Raw genomic sequence first — 20,756 nt, 5'->3', positions numbered from 1 at the left:
ATTGCACTCTGCAGCTGCCTGAAAGGAAGGTGTGGGGGAAGGGGGTCGGCCTCTCCTCACAGGTAACCAGGGATAGGACCAGAGGGAATGGCCTCAAGTTGTGCCAGGGGAGGTTCAGGTTGGAAATGAGGAGACATTTCTTCTCAGAAAGAGCTGTCAGGCGTTGGGACGGGTTGCCCAGGGAGGTGCTGGAGTCACCGTCCCTGGGGGTGTTCAAGGAGAGGTTGGACGTGGTGCTTGGGGACATGGTTAGTGGGTGATGGTGGTGGTAGGGGGACCGTTGGACCAGATGAGCTTGGAGGGCTTTTCCAGCCTTAATGATTCTGTGATTCTATTCCAGCAAGGCTGGAGGTGAAGAAGGAGCCCTGCAGGTGCCCGAGGAGATGGGAGCCCCACCACCCTGGTGACAACAGGACACCTTGGTGCTCGCTGTCCCTAGGACTGGCCCACAGGCCACAAGCCCAGGAGCACCCGCCACCCACCCACCTCCCCACAGCCCCCGCTCATATCACACCCCCACACTCACAGCACGGATAATTCAAGAGCAAGATGTCATCCAAGCCGAGATAGCCGCGGCGCTCGCTGGAAATCACCGCCTCGAATAGGACCTGCAGCACCGAACAGAGGGGTCACGCCTGGCCCGTGGGGTCCCCTAACCCAGCACCCAGCCTTTGGAGGAGACCCCATCCCCTGAGCAAAGGGATTTCAACGCACATTGACAGCAGGTGACGGAGAGCCAGGTCTGTAACACACCAGGGGGTCTCGGGGGGGCTCACCTGGTACTCGTTGGGCCAGAACAAGCTGACTGCCAGCTCCGCTTGGTGCCACTGGCGGCCGTGGGAGCCGGAGGCGTTCCAGACGGCGCTGCCCACCGGGCCCCCCGTCACCCGCACGTAGGCGCTGAGGGTGCCGGGGCTGTGGCCGTCACGGCTGTACATGAAGTAGCTGAACTGCAGGCAGTGGGTGTCGTTCTCGCTCAGCGCCTGGAAGAGCAGGTGAGCCCGCTGGCCCGCGGCGTGCTGCGAGGCGTTCACCATCAGGTAGGAGCCTGTGGCCGGGGGGGGCAAGCAGGAGGGAGAGGAGAGAGAGCGTGGAGCGGTGCCTCTCTCCTCCGCCTTGCCCCTAGATTTGGGGACAGGGAGGGTGGCACCTGCGGGAAGGAGCTGGGAACGAGGGGACCCCAAGGATGGACCCCAAGGGAGAGAGGGATGCCGGAGCCCCAGGCAGCAGCAGGATGCCAAAATGGGACCCAGCAGCTGGAGGAGGAGGGGAGGATCAGACCCGCTGACCCCAGGACAAGCTGCTCATGGCCCTGGTCCCCCCAGGACACCAGGTCCCGTTAGTGGCTTCGATGCCACCAGAGACTCTGCCCCGCACCCAAAACCACCAGCAATGAGCCCAGAGGTGCCAATGCACGCCCCAGGGCCACCCGGGATTCCCCATGAGGACCAAAATCCCAAAGGGGACCCAAAACACAGCATCCGCCCCCCAAGGCTATGCCCCAAAATCCTGCAGGAGTCCCAGAGCCACCCATGGTCCCACAGCTGGTCCTCACCCCCACCCCACAGCAAGGACAGGACTATTAATATTCCTTCCACTTTAATAACAGCAGGTGCTGTAAGTAACGAAGCCAGGCCATTTATTCAAGTCAACTGTTGTTTTCCTGACAGCAGCCCCTTAATTATTAATAGCTCTCACCACTGTTTAATTTACATGAATTCACACACTTTTCTCCCAACAACCCCTGGCGAGAGGCTCAACCAGGGCATGGGCACCGACAGAGCCTAATGAAGGCCGGGGGACATCCGTCCGCCTCCCCCAGCACTTGGGAGCTGCACCCATGGCTGGCCCTGAAGCACCCGATGGGCCCCATCTTCACCTGGGGAAAAGCAACACCGGCACCACACCGCGACATCCTTTAGAGCTAGGAACCAGAGGGATGGAGCAGAGGGGTGGCCAAAAGGGGAAAGAAATCAGCAAAAAGCAAAATTTGGGCCGTATCCACCGATCAAAACTGCCACCAGGCATCCCAGCCCCTCCAGACAGGTGCTTGGTGTAAAATAAACTTATTTTCTCACATAACACAGACACATTTCATGGACAGAGGGGAAGCCAGTATGCAGCTATTCCTTCTGGTTTTTGTTTGGTTGTTTTTTCCTTTCTCCCCTGAAAAATTCTTCCTGCACCGATGAGAGTGGCTCCACTCAGGCCAGGGGATGCCAGCACCAAGAGCCAACATCCCACCCCATCTTCCGGGCTCTCATCGATAACTGAAGCCCTTCCTCCTGCCCACAAACAAAGCAAAGCCAGAGGACATAAAAAAATAATAATAAAAATACCAAGACTAAAATTAACCCCCTGAAAAGTTATTTTAAAGACAAAGAACGTCCATTAGCTCAGCTGGGACTAGACACTCCTGGCTCCGACTGCAGCAGGGCAGCAGAGCTCATCTGGCAAGGCTTCCCACACTCTACATCTTCCTCCTTGATTTTCTTTCCTGGTATTGCTGCAATGGAAAAACCAGGCTCCCGCTGCTCATTCTGGCAGTACCGATGCATCCTTGCAATGTCTTTTCCCCCAAAGCGACCAGCACCGACTCCCAGCGTTGCCTCCACCTGAAGCCCCTGCATACAGGTTGGGTATTTTAAACGCTAGGGAACAAGAAGAGGTTTCCCCTGGGCTTGTTTGCAGGTATTTTTCCATTTTTCAGCCCGTTTCTGGTTATTTTTTAAAGCAGCCCAATTACAAAGGCAGCATGGCCCTGGCTGGGTGCCCCAAGGAGCAGCACCAGCACACGGAGAGCTCCAAGAGGTGGTGGGACCGCAGCACTCGGTCCCAGCATTATGGGCAGCCCTGGGGGGCTTGAAATTAAGAATTATCCTACTGCTGCCAGCAGAGCTGGGGAGGCAGAGGCCACATCCCTGCCCTACAGCATCCCAAAGCCATAGGGATGGGCAGGACCGTTCCCAGCAGCCAGAGCACAACGCAGCATCGCAGCCGGGTTCTGTGAGCCCTGTCCATATGCCGGCGTTACAGCAAAAATCCCCTCCAAAAATCACAGTAGGGGAATTATTTGCAAACCTCACACGAAACAGGCAGCTTCAGCAGCCCCAGGAAGGGGACGTGGCTGGGCTGAGGATGGAGGCAGTCCTGTGAGCATCCTTCCCTCCGCGTCCCTCCTTTCCCCGGCTGCGCCGAGTCCATTAATGCAGGCAGCTCGATCGATGCCGCGCCTCGTTTGTTAAATCCTTTCTCCGCCGTTCAATCCAATCTAAGGTTGGTTTTAATTGACATGCTGGCCCAGCGGGCTGTCACCCCGCTTCGTCACTGCAAGTAATGAGCCAGCCCCCCCCGGAGACAAGCAGCCCCTCTGCTCGGCTGGGAGGACACCGGCAATTTAATTTAATTTAGTTTTCAGGTGGGCTTTTAGGGAAAAGTCCAACTGCTCTGCAGAGAAACAGAGGAGTCTCAAAAGCGCTAAATAATATTTCAAATGAAAACAGAAATAAGTTTCCAGCTATGTTCCCGACGGGAAAAACATCAATTTGTTAGGCTAAAGTTGTCGGCGAGACGCGTCTGAAGGTCTGAGCTGCAAAACCAGCTCGCCTGCATGGGCTGCATGCAGGAAGCCCTGGACCTCTCCCTGCAAAGTCCTTGTGCAAGGTCCCCAGCCTTGTTTTCCCATTTTGGGGACATCATCCCTTCCTTGTGATTCAAACCAGGTCTTCAAGGACAACTCAGCACCTCTGGCAGCCTTGGCTCCAAATTGCGGAGAGGTCGGAGGCGCTGCCGTGCCGCCCCCCCCCCCCCCCCCAGCACTTTCACATCTCACTGAGATTTTATTGTACAAAACCACAGAAAGGGGAATAAAAATAAGAGGAGAGCGCCATTAAGAGGCAGCGAGGCAGGCATGTGAAGCATGCACCAGCACCCAATTTCTGCACTGAGCCATAGGACGAGCATCTCCCTGGGGAGCCCCGGCATCAAGGGCTGGCCAGCCACCACCACTGGGCGCTTGGAAATGTCACAATAACTCTGCCCAGGAGCCAAAACCAAGGTTATTTTTTCCAAGGTTTTTACAGATATGCAGCAGGAGCCGATGGGGAAACAGGGCTGCAGCTGAAGGAGAGGCACCGGGGTGGCAGCATGTGGGGACGACATTGGGAGCACGGAGCAGTTTGATGCGTGAAGATACAAAAGAGACAAGCAGGGATCCATGGAGGGATTTTTTCCAATATCACTGAGTGTGGACAGAAAACTCTCTCATGGTTTTGCAATGCAAACCTAGAAAAGAAAGCCACTCGAAAAACCAGACCCGTGCTCCATCCTGCCCCTGTCCCATCCAACAGATTCGTGCAGGGATTGACCCAAGCACCCGCTTTATTCGGGTGCTCATTAAGCAAATTCCAACCCACATCTCAGCCCCCGGTGCCCGGCACAGCAGCACCACAGCAGCGGTGGCGCAGCCTGCCCCAGCTCTCCACCGCTCTCCCTTAAAAGAACAATAACGAGCTGAAAAAGCAAGACTGCAACGTGGGAGAGACCCATTCGTCTTCTTTATGTGAAAGAGGGAGACGAGTCAAGACGGAAAGAGAGGAAAAAAACAAACACAACAAGAAAACAAAAAGAAAGAGGGAAGAAAAGGTAGAGGCGGGTGGCCGGCAGCCAGCATCCGCTCAAATAAATCCTGCACTCCTTGAAATTGGCTGATCTCCAATAAAAACTCATTTTAATCCAGGACCACGAGACTCCTTTGTAAAGTGCTCCCTGGAGAGGCCACGGCGCTGTGAAATAGCGTTCATCTACCACGCTGCCAGGGGGCCGAGAGGCACGGTGCTGCCTGCACCTTGTGCCCCTGTCTGCAAACAGCCAGGGGGGGTGCTTGGGGACCCCCTGGTAAGGGGCCGAGCACCCCCATGGGTGCCACCCGTCTCTCCCTGATCAGCATCAGGGACAGGGGCACTTCCCAGGGCCGGACCCTGCCCTGCCACACGCTCTCGTAGCTCAGCACCGCAGACGGTTGCACCCCTGAGTTTCAGCGGAATAAACAGGTCAACTCTTTGCTTCCATTTAAGACCCCACTTCTCATTAATCCACGATTACATCCTCGAGCAAGGCAAGCAGCCCCGGCTTTGTGGCCAAGCGCGGTCTCCACCTGACCCCTTCAGCCCCCCAACAAGCCTCCAGGCTTTGAACTGCAGCAGCTCAGCGCAGCTCTTAAATTACAGCAGAAAACCAAATAGAAACCCCAATTACTGGCTGGAGACTCGCCATCATCCATCCCCAGCGTCCCCTCCCCAGCTCTGCTTCCCATCTCGCTGCCCCCAGGTGAGCCCCATCAGAGCACAAATTAGGTTAATTCGGTTTAAAGCAATTATTTGGACAACCGTCGGGGAGGAGCTGCCAGCAGCCCTACAGCTCCGGTGGGTGGCTGAGGCTGGTTTGCGGTGCCTGGGACGTGCTGGCCCCATGGCACATCCCCAGCCCTCCGAGCCGGTGGAGGCTGCTGCCTTCGGGGATGCACCCCACGGATGCTGGGAGAAATCCTGGATCAAAAAGGTGTTGGGAAGAGGAGAAGATAAACGAAGAGAGGATTAGCAGAGGGGAGAAGCAAGCCGAGCCCAAGGCAGAAGAGCGGCTGGAGGCAGGCTGATGGAGCGGCGATGAGATTTCTAAGTAGTAGTGAATGACAAGTCATTTTTACTCTCCAGCTACAAACCGGATTTTCCCTCTTTCTGCCCAGCCTCAGGGTGGGATCTGGCCTCTGGGTGCCTCTCAGGGCCATTGGGCATGGGGACAGCTCCGTGGGGACACACCGGGACGCAGCGTGGGGCTGGGATGAACAAAGCCCCTGAGCAAAACACCCACTCCAACAGCCCAGGCATCGGAGCAAGGTGCTGGACCCACAAAATAACAAAGCGTGGCTCCAAAGCAACGAGATTTTAAAAAAGAGAAGAAATTCAATTCGCATTTTTATCCTCCAGCTCACAGCCAAAAGCCTCTCCCCACACTGCAAGAGCCAGAAGCACACTTCTCTCTTTGCCACGACTCCCGGAGATGGGACCTTCTCACCAGCACCAAGGAACGAGCAGATGGATGCCCCAGCAGGGAGAGCTGCTGAAGGTGCCTGCAAAGAAGGATTTGGGGGCTCCCGTGCTGGCAAGGCAGGGCAGGGGCTGCAGATGCAGCACTCCACAACAGATGGGGAATTTGGCACCACGAGCTTGGGCGCATGTCGCAGGAGATGCTGCAGAGACCCAGGCAAGCTGCTGCCATCCCAGCGCCACAGCGGGGAGAGCCCAGGGCTGCGGGGACACCTCCCTGCAGCAGCGGCAGGGCCCCGTGCCCCATGTCCCCAAGCTGTGACACCCCTGGGGCCATGCAGCATCCTTTTGTGCCATGCCAAGGACCGACACAGCTCATCACACCTCGCCATCAGGCACAGCAGCACCCCGACCCCAAAACCGAGGATAAATCACGACCCAAGTGCCCCAAGGGGTGCTTCCCATCCCAGGCTCCGGGGCAGGGGATGGGTTTGGGGCAGACGCCCGCGGGGCCGGGACTCACCGTGGGGCAGGTCAGCCGTCAGGTGCGGCATCATGTAGCTGCGGACCAGCTCCCACCCGAAGTCATCATCCTCGCCCTGGCTGTACTCGCACTGGGTCAGGTCGTCGTCCTCCTCGAAGGTGCAGCCCGCTGCGGACAGACAGACGTGTCAGTACCCCCGCAAACCAGCTGCTCCCTCCCCGAAATCCCAGCCAGGATGGATGCTGCTGCATCTCACAAAAGGGGGGGGGGGGGGGGTGGCGGTCATCTCTTCCCCCGCTCTCACTCCTGCCAACGCAGGAGCAGAGCTGCCCCGTGCAGCCGCAAACGCTGCCAGGGGTTGGGCGAGGACAGGACCCGTCGGCTGCCTCTGCCCTCCCCTCCCATTGGGTTCCCCCCGCAGTGAAACGAGCTGCCAGGTCTCAGCTCGGGGGGCAGAGGGGTTACATCCCTCTCGGCTGAGCTGCAGTGTGGGAGCCAGGACACAGCTCATGGCTCTGCCTCCCGGGGCCAGGTACTACAACGGGGGTTTCCCTGTTCCACCACAGCCATTGCGCCAGAACTTGCAACTTCAAAAATCCCTCTCTGACCCTTAGACTGTGAGCTCTGCTCTGCCTGACACGCCAGCATCGGGTCCCAGCCAAGACCCCCAGCAGCAATCCCACCCCACAAGCGCATTGCCGAGCCCCCAGCTGCGGCTGGCACCCCCGTGCCCCTTTATTTGTGAGCTGGGGGCTGCTGCTTTTTTCCCTTGCAAAGAGCAAACCTGAAAGATGAGCATCCCCGGGCTGTGGGGCTCCGCATCCTTCCCCTCCGTGTGCCAGCCCCTGGGCTCTGGGGAGCTGCTCCAGGCCGGCTCATTAACACTGCCCCATTGTTCTGCTAAAATCACTGATTACAAGCACTGGGGCTCCAGTGATAATTAACACGAGCCCCTAGGCTGGCGAGGGCAGGCACTTTAGGAAAGCCCTGAGCAAGCAGAAAGAACAAAGACAAACATCCCCTGATGGGCCAGCAGGAAAGCAAAGCCTGGGCCGGGGTGTGTTTTTTGGGGTTTTGTTCTCTTTTTTTGTATTTTATCCCCAAACTACATCGGTTAATCCTCCCCACTGCTGAGGGATTTGTGCTGGTGCAGGTTGTGCTCCCTGCCCTAGCAAGCAGGGGACACACAGACAAATGTCTCTTGTGCAAAGCCACCCGTGGTGGGGACACCAGTGGGACCGTGACAGGGGCGGTGTCACCCCCCTGCGGGCAATGGGATGAAACCAGACCGGGATCTTCCCCTACAAGGCTACAGCAGGGACCTAGGGATGCCTTTTTGCTGCAAACAGCCCCAAAACAGCCACGTTGCCAAGTCAAACCACTGCAAAAAAATCCTGTAAGACTTAAAAAAAAAATTATGTCTCTCGACACTTTCATATATGAGAACAGATTTGAGGCTTTTTCTTTTTCTCCTTTTACACTCAGTTTTTTAAAGCACCAACTACAGCATCGAGCTTTTTTTCTCCCCAGAACCACGCGAACGGGGAAACTTCTTTCACAAAGCCTAAAAGCACATCCTCTCCTATTCATAGGACCGAAGGAGCGGAGCCCTGACAGTTTTCTCAAATCCCTCTCTAAATGGGCCGTTTGTGCTGCTCAGCTCCCAACGCCGACCCTGCCGCTGCCGCGCCTGCCGTGCCCACGCGCGGATGCGGCCCCGGCTGGTTCCCATCACCAGCCCCGCCAGAGCTTAAAAAGCCTGAAGCTTGGCTTCCTAATGGGAGGGAAAAAAAAAAGCAGAAATCTGTCAAAATTTTCCATGAAGGAAAGGAAAAAAAAAAAAGGCAAAATAAGTGTTGGAAATTTCTAAGCACCAAGTGATGTAAAAAAAAAAAAAAAAAGCCCATGTGTTTCCTTCCAAAGTCTGTTGAGATGGGATATTGTAGGAGGGAGAAATTCGTTCATGGGTTTGCTTTATCCTGCCCGAGGAAGCAGAAGGAAAGCAGCAGGACCCCGCAAGGCATTTGGGGCTGCAGAGCCCCATGTACCAGGCACAAAGGATTCCCCGAGGCTCCCAGGGACCATTTCCACCGTTGGGGCACAGGCAGCCTCCTCCTGCGCTTGCACCACGCAGACCCCCAGGCTCTGCCCAGCCCCTTCTCCCTCCCCAAAAGGCGCACCCAGCCCCAACACCCCAGTGTCCCGAGCATCCTCCAGCAGCTGTGACAAGTCCAGCAGGACACGGACAGAGCTGGCTGCTCCCACGCTGAGCTGCTCCCCAAAAATTAAGGGTTTATCAACACGCTTAAAACCAAAATAGGCCTTCCCCACTACCTAAAATCCCCTTTTGCACACACAGGGATGGTTTTACCCAACCCTACTGGCAGCGGGATGTGGCTGGCAGGACTCACTCCGGGTCCAGATGCTCCCTAAAAATCCCCAGGTGGAAGCACAGAGCCCCGCACCCCAGCCCCTGCCTTGGTTCGACGCCAGGGTAAAAGCAGCTCCGTGCAGGGCTAAATGCAGCGAGCGCCACGGGAGGAGCGGTTCCAACAGCAAGAGCGGATAAAAATACCACCGAGGGCGTGACTGCCTGGTCCCGACGGCTCAATGCAGCCCAGACGATGCTCGAGCATCCCAAATTAGCCTAACCCCCCCAAGCCACAAGGGAAGGAGCAGAGGACTGCAGGGACACGACAGATCCGTGCAGAGGAGGGAGGGAAAGGACGAAGAAGCGCGCGCGCAGTTGACGGCGTCTCATTAAATCCCCGTGTGGACGCCTGCCCACCAGCCTGCCCGGCGCTCTTTCATCCGCCGAGGCTGTGCCACTCTCGTTTCAGAGTTAATTACACACTTAAACCTTTGCTGTTTAACCTCCCGCGCCGCGGGACGCACTCCGCGGGCTTCCCCTCGCTTTTATGGAGCGGCCTCGAAAAGGCGCTCGCGCCAATGGGGCCGCCCAACGCCCTCCGGGGCTCGGCTGCTGGAGGCAGGAAAGCTTCAAAAGGGAGGCCGCAGCCGAACTGCTCCCCAGAGCCATGGGAATCAGGCACCTCCGCAGCAACCCCGGGCCATCGGCCAAGACCTCTCTCAAGTGCCAGATGCTCTTGTTTCCATCCCCACCCATATGCAAAGCCCCCCCCGTAGCCCCAACGAGGGTGCTGCAGGCCCAGGAACCTGCCATCCCCATGGAGTGCTTGTGATGGGTTGCCCCGCTCTGATCACACAATCCTGGGATGGCTGAGGTTGGCAGGGACCTCTGGAGATCATCTGGGACCTCTGGAGATCATCTGGGCCAACCCCCCTGCTGAGCAGGATCACCTGGAGCGCACTGCCCAGGATGGCATCCAGATGGGTTTTGGATATCTCCAGAGAAGGAGACTCCACAACCTCTCTGGGCAGCCTGTCCCACTGCTCCATCACCTCACGGCACAGATGCGTCCCTTCACATTGAGCCGGCACCTCCTGTGCTTCAGTTTGTGCCCGTTGCCTCTCGTCCTGTCCCTGGGCACAACTTGCCCTTGTTGAACTTCCTGAGGTTCCTCTCGGCCCAACCCTGCAGCCTGTCGAGGTCCCTCCGAATGCAGCACGGCTTTCGGGGCTACCAGCCACTCCTCCCAGTTTTGTGTCATCAGCAGACTTACTGAGGGTGCACCCCGTTCCTTCGTCCAGGTCGTTGATGAAGAAGTTGAACAACACGGGCCCAGCCCTGACCCCTGGGGGACGATGCCCCTCCAGCCCCAGCAGGACCGAGAGCGATGGGGCCGCACACCGGGACAGGAACAGCAGGCAGCGATGCCCAGCCCCAGGGACACGCAGGGACATGGGACGCCAGCCCTTCCCCTGCCACTATTTCCAGGCGATTCCCTCGGCACAATCCCTGGGCAGGGGGACACAGCCTGTGCTCCTGCCCGAACAGCCAAGCGCGGGCGCTGCCAAGCACCCGGCGGAGTTGTGCACTGCGGCACCGCTCCTCCAAAAACCTGCCGTGCCACAGCATCCCAGCACCTCCATCCCATACCGCCACGGCTCCACAGCCCCTCAAAGCCCCAAATCCCGCTGATTTGAGGCCCCACAGCTTAAATGCCCCTTTAGTCCAGGCAGAAGGGAGCTAAGTACCCAACCAGCTGCATTTTGCACACTCAAAGGGCCTTGGACACAAGCACAACAGCCACATGCAAATCACCTCCTGCGTTGCACACTCCAGAGATTACAACAAGCCCACTCCCTGCCTCTCCTCCTCTCCCCACTCCGGCGAAATAGAAATGTTTAAAAAAAAAATTACTGATTTCCTGGACCCGATAAAAGCTGATTAGAAGAATATGGAAAGCAGCTCCATTAAAATTCTTGCCAGTAGTTTGTTTTGCTTCTCCAAATCATTTTAAATATTGCATTTAATAGAAAAATAATTTGCTCAGCTGTAAGAAACATCAATTTGCAACTTGAAGCCTTGTATATTAGCCAAAGAAGCTAATGTGTAAACATTAGCAGCTCCAATAACGCATGGGGTTTAGCCAATGCAATTCCAGGGAGAGAACAGCCAGATATTAAGACAGAGGATTTGCATAATAAGTCACTTATGCCTGATAACCTCGGTGTTTGGAAAGCGCAGGACTAAGAGAACAATATCCGTCTACCAGCAACTACAGAAGTCATAAATCCGTTTTTGGGCCTGTTGAAGACTCCCTTTATGGGTTTCACCTGCAAAGCCCCCACTCTTGAGCCCCGCAGAGCCGCGGGTGGGGATGGGAAGACCCGGACCCCTTGCGGACAACCGGGAGCCTTCGGGGAGCAAATGCAACGCAGAAAAACGCAACGCTGGGAGAACGCAACAAGAAAAGGGGCTGGCTGCAGGCCACCAAGCTGCAACGTGAGTGCTTTCATAATTAACCATCGCTTAATTAACAAAGTCAGGGCTGCCTCTTCTACAGCATCGGAAGAAAAACAAACGCAGGCTTTCAGAAACCTCCGTCCTGCAGTTATCAGTTGCTCACGGCACAATTACAGCCCTTGGGCTGACGTGCAGGCAGCTCTCATCCACCTGGCCTTTTGGGGGAAAAAAATGGCAAAAAAAATGGTGCTCAAGCCTCTTTCCTGCCCATTATTATCATCAGGGGCCCGTGGTTGTGGTGAAGCCTCCACAAGGGCAAAATGCTGATTTTCGGGAAGCAAGAAGCACATGGGAAGCCCTGAGCACACGGAGACGCTCCCCAGCACAAGTTGGGGCAGCAAAATAAGGAGCTCCGGGACAGGCACAGGGGCAGCAGCAGCATGTCAGCCTTGCAGGGCTCCATCAGCAGCCCAAGCTGCAGAAAACATGCGGGGAAAATAAAGGAAAAAAAAAGGTTTTCTGGAATAAATCCCCCTCTAGAGGGAGGGATGCAGACTCTCACCCTCTGGGTACCACCTTGCTGCAGCAAGGAGCAGCACGCCAGAGGGCAAAGCCTCCAGTGATGGAGCACATGGTGGTGTCAGGGGGGCTCAGCCCCGCTATTTATGGCCTCACAACACCCAGAGCGGGGCCACCCATGGTTTGGAAGAGCTGTGCACCTGCAGCATGATGGGGGCTGCAAGAGGACAACCCTTGTGAGATGGCTTTGAGGAGCTCAGTTCCCTGCAGCAGTCCCAAAACATCCCTGTGCTGCAACCCCAAAAGGGAAAAAAGCATCCTGCCCCTGTATGTGAAGCGGGCAGGAGGAGGAGGAGAGGGGAGGAAGGTCGGGGCAGACCAGCAGCACATCCCGTTGCAAAATCCAGGTCTGCATCACCCTCCCTATCTGGGGTGAGCCGTGAAAAACAAGGAGGGGACAGCAATGCACAGGCTTAAAGGTGGCAACAGGGCTGATGTGAGCAAGCCCCCTGCCTGCTTGCTCCCCCTGCAGAATCCCCCATGGCAGGGAAAACTGGGAAAAGGTGCACAATGCAGCTGAGCAAAAAAAAAAAAAAAACAGCAGGAGGGGTTCAGCAGGACCCCATCCACCTGCAGAGCGCTCTTGGGGTCTCCATGCCCCCTCTGTGCTGCCAGGGGTGGACAGCAAGCCCCCAGCCCCACACCCCTGTGCCCCTTCTTGCATCAGGTAACAGCTCCAGGTCCCCGTGCAGGTGTCGGCTCCAGAGCAGCCGTCGCTGGGGGCCAGTACATTGTAAATCCAGAGCCACGAGAGCCCTCCGCTGCCTTCCCTCAACAGCTTATTTATTGCTTTTAATACCTCCCCTCCATCGCTCGCAGCGCTGTCTGCAAAGCCAGGTTTGCTCTGCAAATGGCCTGTGTCATTTGTCAAAAAATTGAATTCCCCTTTCCTCCGGAATACAAACAAGCTCTCGGGAGGGCTCTGCCGGCCTTGGAGCTCCCCCACTTTGTTTCCAAGCCCTCTGAAAACACAGCAGCGAGGTGCCCGGGTGCTGAGCTGAGGTCTGGCCAGCTCACTGCACTGAACCACGAGGTTCAGTGAACCCAGCGCCTTGAAAGCGAAACGCTGAGCTTTCAAAACCCCGAGATCTGCTGCAAACAGGACAAACACACGAGCCCAGCGCCGGGTGCTGGGTTTGCTCTGTGTCCTGGCCATTGCACAGCTTCGTTCCTCCCTTTTCTCCTCCGTCTGTTGCATCGCTCCAGCTTCTCCCACGCAGGGACCTGCTCATCGGGGCTGGGTTTTTGGCGTGTCCTGGGGATGCACCCAGCAGGCAGGATACAGCTCCCCACACTCCTCCAGGCGAGTAGCAGCAAACAGGCAAGAGCCCGGGTAAGTTACCAAGTAAGTGATTAGAAATACTTTCTCCCCGTGCAGAGATGCGCTGCTTTAGTTTGATGCCATTAATGCAAAAGTAAAGCAGGTCAGTTGTTGGCCGTGGAAAAAAAAAAAAAGAATTGATGGGACTTTATCACTCAGCGAGGAGTGAGACAGCGACCGTGAGGCTGAAAATACAGCAAAAAAAAAAATGAACAGCACAGGGAGAGTCCTTGGGAAAAAGCAGGGCTGGGCAGGAGCCCTGCAGCCCCCCCACGTGCAGCAGCACCACCGGTGCAAAGTCAATAGGAGCCCTCCCTGCTCCGCTAACACCATCAGGCAAATTGCAGCTGATGATTATGTGAGAAGCATTTATTCAGCTAATTACAAGGGGCATTAATGAGTCTAACAGGTCCCTGCAGCACCGCTGATGGCCACAGCCCCGCAGTGCCACCTGATGCCATCCTGCCCGGCTCAGAGCGGGGCTTTGCTCTCTGCATGACTTGCGATCAGCGCGGGACCGGGCACACGTTTCAGTTTGCTGTTGAATCCCTGCTGTCACAGCTCAGGCTTCTCATTCCCCCACAAAGCAAAGTCTCCAGAGGTTCCCAGCGACCCCAAAGGCTCTGCCAGCCCTGCGTAAGGGCACATGAGACACGTGGGACACCCTCGGACATCCAACCAGGGGCACCAGCACCACGCAGGGAGGTTGCAGCTGAGCGCATGGCCAGAGGCAGCTGCGCCCCGCAGAGCATCCCCTATAGCTGCAGCAGCTCCGTGGGCACCTCCAGGTCCATCCAAGCAAGGAAACGCCGTTTGTCCGTGGTCCGTCCATCCATCCATCCAGCCTGCCTCCATCTCCCCGAGCAAGCAGTTGTGATGCTCCACCGCCTTCGTCCCAGGAAAACTGGCTCCCCCCGACGACATGAAGACCCCGAGCAGTGCCCCAAAGACAAAACCCCTCACCGGGGAGCAGCCCTTTTGCCCCTGCGGTGCCATGGTCCCCATGGTGCCATCATAGATGAAGTGCACTGAACTGGAGCGACGCTTGCTCCCCGGCTGGGCTAATTGGGCTAATTGCGCGGGGTTGTTCTTGCACAGGGATGCACGCACGGCTCAGACACCCCGGGGCTGCCAGGGCTCCTCTCTGCTGCCCCGGTCAAGGCCACCAGCACCGAGCACGACCGCGGGGACAGCAGCCTCGTTACAGCACATCAGGTCACCGCAGCCCCCTCGTGCTGTCTGGGGAGCCGCAGCCCTCATTAACTTAACGAAGCCAAGCAAGAGCTGATCCACGGGGGGGGGGGGGGGGGGGGGTGCTCCCAGAGCAAGAGGCTCCCTGCAGTGGAATTTTGCACCGCTGCAACCACCCTGCTGCGGGCGATTCCCCAACATTTTTAGAGCCAAACCACAAAAAAAATTAAAATAAACTCAGTGTTTCTCCGGCCACAATACATTCGCGCCCCTCCAGCTGCAGCACTGCACCTCTGTACCCCCCCCCACCCCCGCCAGGACAGGGTCCCTCCGGCACCGAGGGGTGCACGCAGCGTCCCCAGACGTGGGGACCCGGCTGATGCAGCAGCAGCTCCGTGTCCCCGCTCCCTCTGGTGGCGGTGGCACCGCACGGCACAGCCCCCGCCACCGAGCCGCAGCAGAGCCATCGGCACCCCCACATTTGGGGTCGGGCACACGGGGATGGCCCCAGGAGGGCGCAGCCCCACGGGCTCCGCTTTGGGGAGGAGGAACTGGGGCGCAGCAAAGCCGGAGCCCCCCCCCCAAACCTGTGTGTGCGTCCCCAGGACATCGCTCCCAGCCCAGGACCTCGGGTGAAGCCGGGGAGCTGCCGGGGACACGGGGCAGCCAACGACTGCTCTGCCAGCACCTCGCAGCCCACGGCACGCAGGTGAGGGCAGCGCTGGTGACTGCAAGACCCCAACCAGCCCGTGTGCCCCCAGCACCAACTTGGGGAGGGGACAGGGCTGTCCCTGAGCTCGGGAGCAGCGCTGGACTTTGGATCCACGCGGAGGGTGTAGCAGAAGCCGCTCCCAGCGCCAGGAAAGGAAAGAGCTCGACAAACACCCAGCGCAACTCAGGCAGCAAGAGGGAAGTCCCTGCGGCGCCTGCCAGCTCCTACCACCCCTCCTCCTCCTCCTCCCCAGGGCTGCCCTGTGGGGGTGAAAGAAAGGACGAGCAGGTCCCCGTGTCCTCAGGATGTCCCACAGCCGTGCCAGGTCCGGGCACCCACCCGGATGCGTCCCCACGCTAAAAATCAACAGCAGCCTCTGCCAGGCAGCGGGGTTTGAAGAGGCCATCTGCGGCGGAAAGAGAGCGCTCCGTCTCCAGGACGGATTTATTTTAAGGCTGCCAACAAGGAGGCAATCAGCCCGGGGTGGGGGGGGACGCGCTGGGAATCCTCCTCGCCCAGGTCTCCCCGGGCCGCAGCTTCAGCCTGGAGGGAAAAACCTCGGTTTCCCCAGGCTCTGCAGCCTGGAAGGGCACGGCGAGCCTTCGGGATGGGCAAGGGCCACGGCACGAGTCCCCCTCCAAATCCACGCGGGGTGGAAGCGTGCCCTGCATGAGGCTGCTGCTCCCCCTGCTCCCGGGGGACGGGGCACGGTGGGGACCCCACAGACACGGTCGGGACCCCACGGCCATGAAAGCGGTGCCCAAAGCCAGCTGCAAAGCACCCCCCCCGGCTACCATCGGGGAGAGGAGGAGGTGGTTTGGGAATCTGACATTTAATCACGCAGTAACGAAAGGTTCCCAGACATGTCTAATAAGACAATTATAGTGCATGTTAATAATAGATTATTAAAAAGCTTATTTATGGAGGTTTAAGCAGGCAGATGGCAGGGCTGTGTTGATAAGGCTCTCCCGAGCCCTGCCACCTCCCAGCTCTGAGCATGCGGAAGGGATTTACCTGCCCCTGCCTCCAGCCCCGCACGCTTAACCCCTGCACGGCTGCTGGCAGGGAAGCAGCAAACGCCTGGGGGGTCATGGACAGGAGGGAATTTTTGGGGGGCGTCCCCTGGCAGGAAGAGGGTGAGCAGAGCGCTGGGGGGCTCAGGGCTCCGTGCACCGTGCCAAGAAGTGGTTGTGAGCAAAAAAAAAAAAAAAAAAAAAAAAGCTTCCTTCCAGTGCAATCAGGGGTACACCGTCCCCAGCAGCTGGCAGTGGGGAGGCAGGGGTTGGAGCCACCGGCGAGCGGCCGCCGTTGTCTTCCAGGGCCAGATCCCGCTGGCTTCATGCAGGGAAAACTCCCCGGGAAGCTGGGATTTGGACGGTTCGCCTTAGTTTGGATAAGAAAGAAAAAAAAAATGCTCGGCGCGGGCCAAGAGGTGACTCACCAGGATCCCAGGGCAGGTCCAAGCACCCGCCCGCAGCCGGGGAAAACACGACCCAGGGAGAGCAGCACCAGCTCCGGAGTGGGGAGAAAAAGGCAGAAGAAAAGCAAACGCAACTGCAAGCCTTTGGGGGAGAAAAGCAGCGCTGCAGCCCTCCACCACGGGCATGGGACCACAGCTCCAGCTCCATCCATGGGCTCTGACACCACGGAACATCCCCAAATTCTGCTTCACCCCCACGGACAGCGAAGCCCACCGCACTCCGGCTCCTGGGAAGAGGGGACCACACTAGAGAGCCAAAAATAAGGGAGCACGGGAGCAGAAAAGCTCAACCCAGGGCACACTCGGGGACATCGATGTGAGCAGGATTTTTCAGAGCACCCCAGGAGGGACACAATGTGCCCACACCATCCAGGTGCTGCAGGATCCGGCACCCCACAGCTAGCCCTCACCCCAGTGCCTGACAGCAGCACAGAGCACAGCTTAAAAAGCCCCAAAATGCAGCAAAAACAGCAAGCAAAGATTCTTCCCAACACAGCAGAACAGGCAAGGAGGAAAAAAACATCCCATGCCCAGCACCAGCGAGGGGGCCGCTGGTGACACGAGTCCCCAAATCTGCGCCGGCCCCTGGGGTCCTGACCCCTGCGTGGGGACGCTGAGCTGCAGCATCCCCCATTGTCCCCAGCATCCCCCATTGTCCCCACAGCCTCCTCTGACAAAGACACGGCCGTTAATGGCCCGGGGTGACGATGCCAGATTTGTTCCGCTCCCCGACCCCAATCCCTCACCCAGGGGAACGCGGCCGCTCGCGCTCACCCGGCCCCAACAGCGCGGCCACGGGGTCAGGGGAGAGGCCAAGTTCACCCGTGCCGACCCCTCCACTGCTCACCCCAAAACCATCGTCCTGGTGCCACCAGAGGAGCCCCAAACCTCAGATTTGGGCTCCACCTGAAACCTCCTCCTAAGGGAAAGCTACAAACCCTAATATTTTATTTGCGTAATTGCTGCTAATTGCTGCCGCACACCCCAGGTGCTGCTGGTAAGCACCCCAAGATGGTGCTGGAGGGCAAAGGCAGCCCAAACCAGGGCACCCCTCGAGAGCAGCCCCCACCGGAGCACCCAAGGGTGCCACCAAAGGGACCCTCCCCTGTAAAAAACCCCACTGTGATGTGCACAATGCAGACAGCGCCGACAGCTCAGCCACTGGGAAATTTTAACAAATCTTTAACAAATCACTGAAGTTCAAGCACTCCCGGAGCAGGGAGCATCCCAGGGGGACAGGGCACCGGGCACCCGTCCTGGCTCGCGATGCCAGGTCACTGAGTCCCAGACACCGGGATTTACTCTGGGATTTATGGAAAACCACCGGCTGCAGCGAGGGCGAGAGACCCCAGCGGGCTGGAGGCAGGTCAGGCGCTGCCTGTACCGGGGGAAGCGCTGAGCAGAGGCACTCGGGGCTGCGCAGCTCCGGCTCACAGCAGCCCACGGCTCAGGCTGGAGCCCGTCCTCAGTAAATGTCAGCTCGTGGGCAGGACACCGAGGCCCACGGGAGGGAAGAGGTTCGCCTGGGAGCACGCAAACCCCATCCCGAGCCCCTTCCCCATCCAAACCCAGCCCCATCCCGCTCCCCAGGCGGGCGGGCGGTCCCCTGCAGCCCCCCTTTGGGGAAACCACCACAATCCCCCAAAACTGCCCAGCGCAAATCCCACTCCACACGCCGTGATGCTCCAGACACGGACCCCGCTACCACCACCCCTCGCAGGCTGCTGCAGACCAGATATGACAACACCGGGATGCTACGAGGGGAAAAAAACCCCACACGGGGCTGGGGAGCAGCACAGCCCCGGGCCCCCCAGCACCAGGGGTGGGGGCAGAATCCCCTTCCTCCAGCAGTGGACCCTGCAAAGCCCCGTGCCTCAGTTTCCCCATCGCACCCACCACACAGGTGAGCCCGATGGAGCTCCCCGCAGCTGCCCGGCACTATTTATAATTTTTCGAGCGGGGCCACCACCAAACCCCTCCATGCGCCGGCACCGGGGCTGCGCGCAGGTGAGCCGCTGCGCCCCGAAGTGAAAGGAAAACAGGAAAGATCGAGGCAAAACCCGGCCCCGAAGCAGGGAGCGGCTCCCACCAGCCGGCAGCTGCAGCACCGGGGTCCCTTCTGCCCCGTGCCTCAGTTTCCCCCGTGCCCGCACCTCCCCAGACCCGCACCCAGCACGGCCCCAAACCCACAGACCCCATGGGCACCCCAATTTTGGGGGGGGGGGGGAAAGCAGCGGGGCTGCTGCACCCCAGGGCTGTGCTCCTGGCCCGGCAGAGCAGCTGGGGGCCAGGCAGGGGAGCCCGGCGGAGGGAAAATGTCGAAATAAAAAACAAATCAATACCAAATAATAATAATAACACATCCTTTGGGGAAGCTCTAATTATAACCCCGCAGCACAGCGCCGGGCTGCGAGCAGAGCGCGCTGCCAGCCGCCACCTGTTCCCGCAGCGCTCCCGGAGCCGTGCTGGGGACCGGAGGGGACAAAGGGGGGGGGGGGGGGCACCGGACCCCTTCACCCCCACCCCCCCAAGACCCCCCCCAAACCCCGGGGACCCCCTCCCCGAAGCGGCACCGAGCCCCGCTGCCAGGCTGAGCAACCCGGCGGAGCCCCGACGGGGACGGGAGCGGCGGCTGCGGGGGCACCGGGACGGGACCGGAGGGGGGGGGGGGGGGGGGTGAGGGGGGCAGAGCCGTGCACCGGGACCGGAGCCACCCCCCCAAATTCCCCCCCCCAGCGGAACGCGGGGCTCCGGCGGAGCGCGCACAAAGCAGCGGCTGGAGCAGCCGGGAGCGAGCGAAAGCAACCGAGAGCGCCCTGGGGCGACCGAAAACAACCGGGGGCGACCGAAAGCGACCCCCCCCCCCGTCCCCCGACCCCCCAAACCCCCTCACCGGAGGGCGTCTCGGTGTCCAGGGCGCAGACCCGCAGGGCGAGGGCGAGCAGCAGCGCCCGGGCGCTGCGCATGGTGCGAGCTTTGGGGAAGGGGGGGGGGGGTAAAGGGGAGGTTGGAGGAGGAGGGGGGGGGTCCGGGGGGAGGGGGGGGGGGGCGGGGGTGGGGGGCGGCCACCGCCGCCTGCGGGCCCCGCGGTTGCTGCGGGCGGCGCAGCGGGGCCCCGGCGCCCGCCCCGCGCCTCAAATAGCGGCGGCCCCGCGCCGCTCTGACGTCACTCGCGGGCCCCCCCCACTTCGCCACCGCCCCCCCCCCCCCCTTCCCCGAAAGCCTTCCCCCCCCCCCCCCCCTCAGCTCCGCCGTTCCGCCTCCGGGACCTGCGGGCAAGGGGGGGGCGCCCCCTGGCGGCAGGAGGGGGGGGAGCGGCCCCGCCCCCGCGGGGAGGGGAAAGGGAGGGGGGAAGGGGGGGGTCGAAGGGAGGGGAAAGGGGGGGGGGGGCACGGTTGTGGTTTGGGGGGTCCCGAGTTGCAGCGGGGTGCGAGGCTTGGGGGGGGGGGGGGCAAGGTTGCAAGGGGGGGTTCACAGTTGCTGGGGGCGCAAGGTTGCAAGAGGGGCTGGGGGGTGCAGAGTTGCAGTTTGGGCGGTCCCCAGTTGCTGGGGGTGCAAGGTTGCAAGAGGGGGGGGAAGGCTCAGGGGGCACGGTTGCAGTTTGGGGGGTCCCCAGGTGCAGGGGGTGGAAGGTCGCGGGGGGGGGTTGCAAGGCTGGGGCTGCACGGTTGCAGCACATGGACAATTGCAGGGGGGTCCCCAGTTGCATGGAGGGGTTGCAAGGCTGGGGGGGCACGGTTGCAGTCTGGGGGGTCCCCAGCTGCAGGGGGTGTCACCCGTTGCAAGGGGGGGTCCCCAGCTCCAGTGCGTGCAAGGTTGCAAGACGGTTGCAAGGCTGGGGGCTGTACAGTTGCAGTTGGGGGTGTCCCCAGCTGCAGTGGGGTGCAGTGGTGCAAGGTTGCAAGGGGGGGGTTCAAAGCTGGGGGGTGCATGGTTGCAGGATAGAGACACTTTCGGGGGGGTCCCAGTTGCATGGAGGCGTTGCAAGGCTGGGAGTGCACAGTTGCATTTTAGGGGGGGGGGCCTCAGATGGGGGGGAGCAAGGTTGCGAGGGGGTGGAAGGCTCAGGGGCACGGTTGCAATTTGGGGTTCCCCAGGTGCAGGGGGGCACAGG

At 59.6% G+C, this 20,756-nt stretch overlaps 1 protein-coding gene across 2 annotated transcripts in view; it reads right to left on the bottom strand.

The window, feature by feature from the left end:
- The window catches only part of PTPRU (protein tyrosine phosphatase receptor type U), a 54,757-nt gene extending 35,012 nt beyond the window's left edge, over positions 1-19,745 (bottom strand). The window contains exons 1-4 of one of the 2 annotated variants that reach the window (XM_040534950.1): positions 19,536-19,745; positions 6,568-6,696; positions 777-1,048; positions 527-608 (exon numbers count right to left, since the gene is read on the bottom strand). In XM_040534950.1, the coding sequence (XP_040390884.1) occupies positions 527-608; positions 777-1,048; positions 6,568-6,696; positions 19,536-19,608 (556 nt within the window). In that variant the 5' untranslated portion in view covers positions 19,609-19,745. The remainder of the gene's footprint in view (positions 1-526; positions 609-776; positions 1,049-6,567; positions 6,697-19,535) is intronic. The other variant, XM_040534949.1, reaches the window with a different exon arrangement.
- Positions 19,746-20,756: the final 1,011 nt, after the last annotated feature.

This window comes from Cygnus olor, chromosome 23, assembly GCF_009769625.2.
Source record: "Cygnus olor isolate bCygOlo1 chromosome 23, bCygOlo1.pri.v2, whole genome shotgun sequence".
Taxonomy (NCBI): Eukaryota; Metazoa; Chordata; class Aves; order Anseriformes; family Anatidae; genus Cygnus; species Cygnus olor.
The sequence above is the reverse complement of the archived record's forward strand: the minus strand, read 5'-3'. Positions and strand labels throughout refer to the sequence as shown.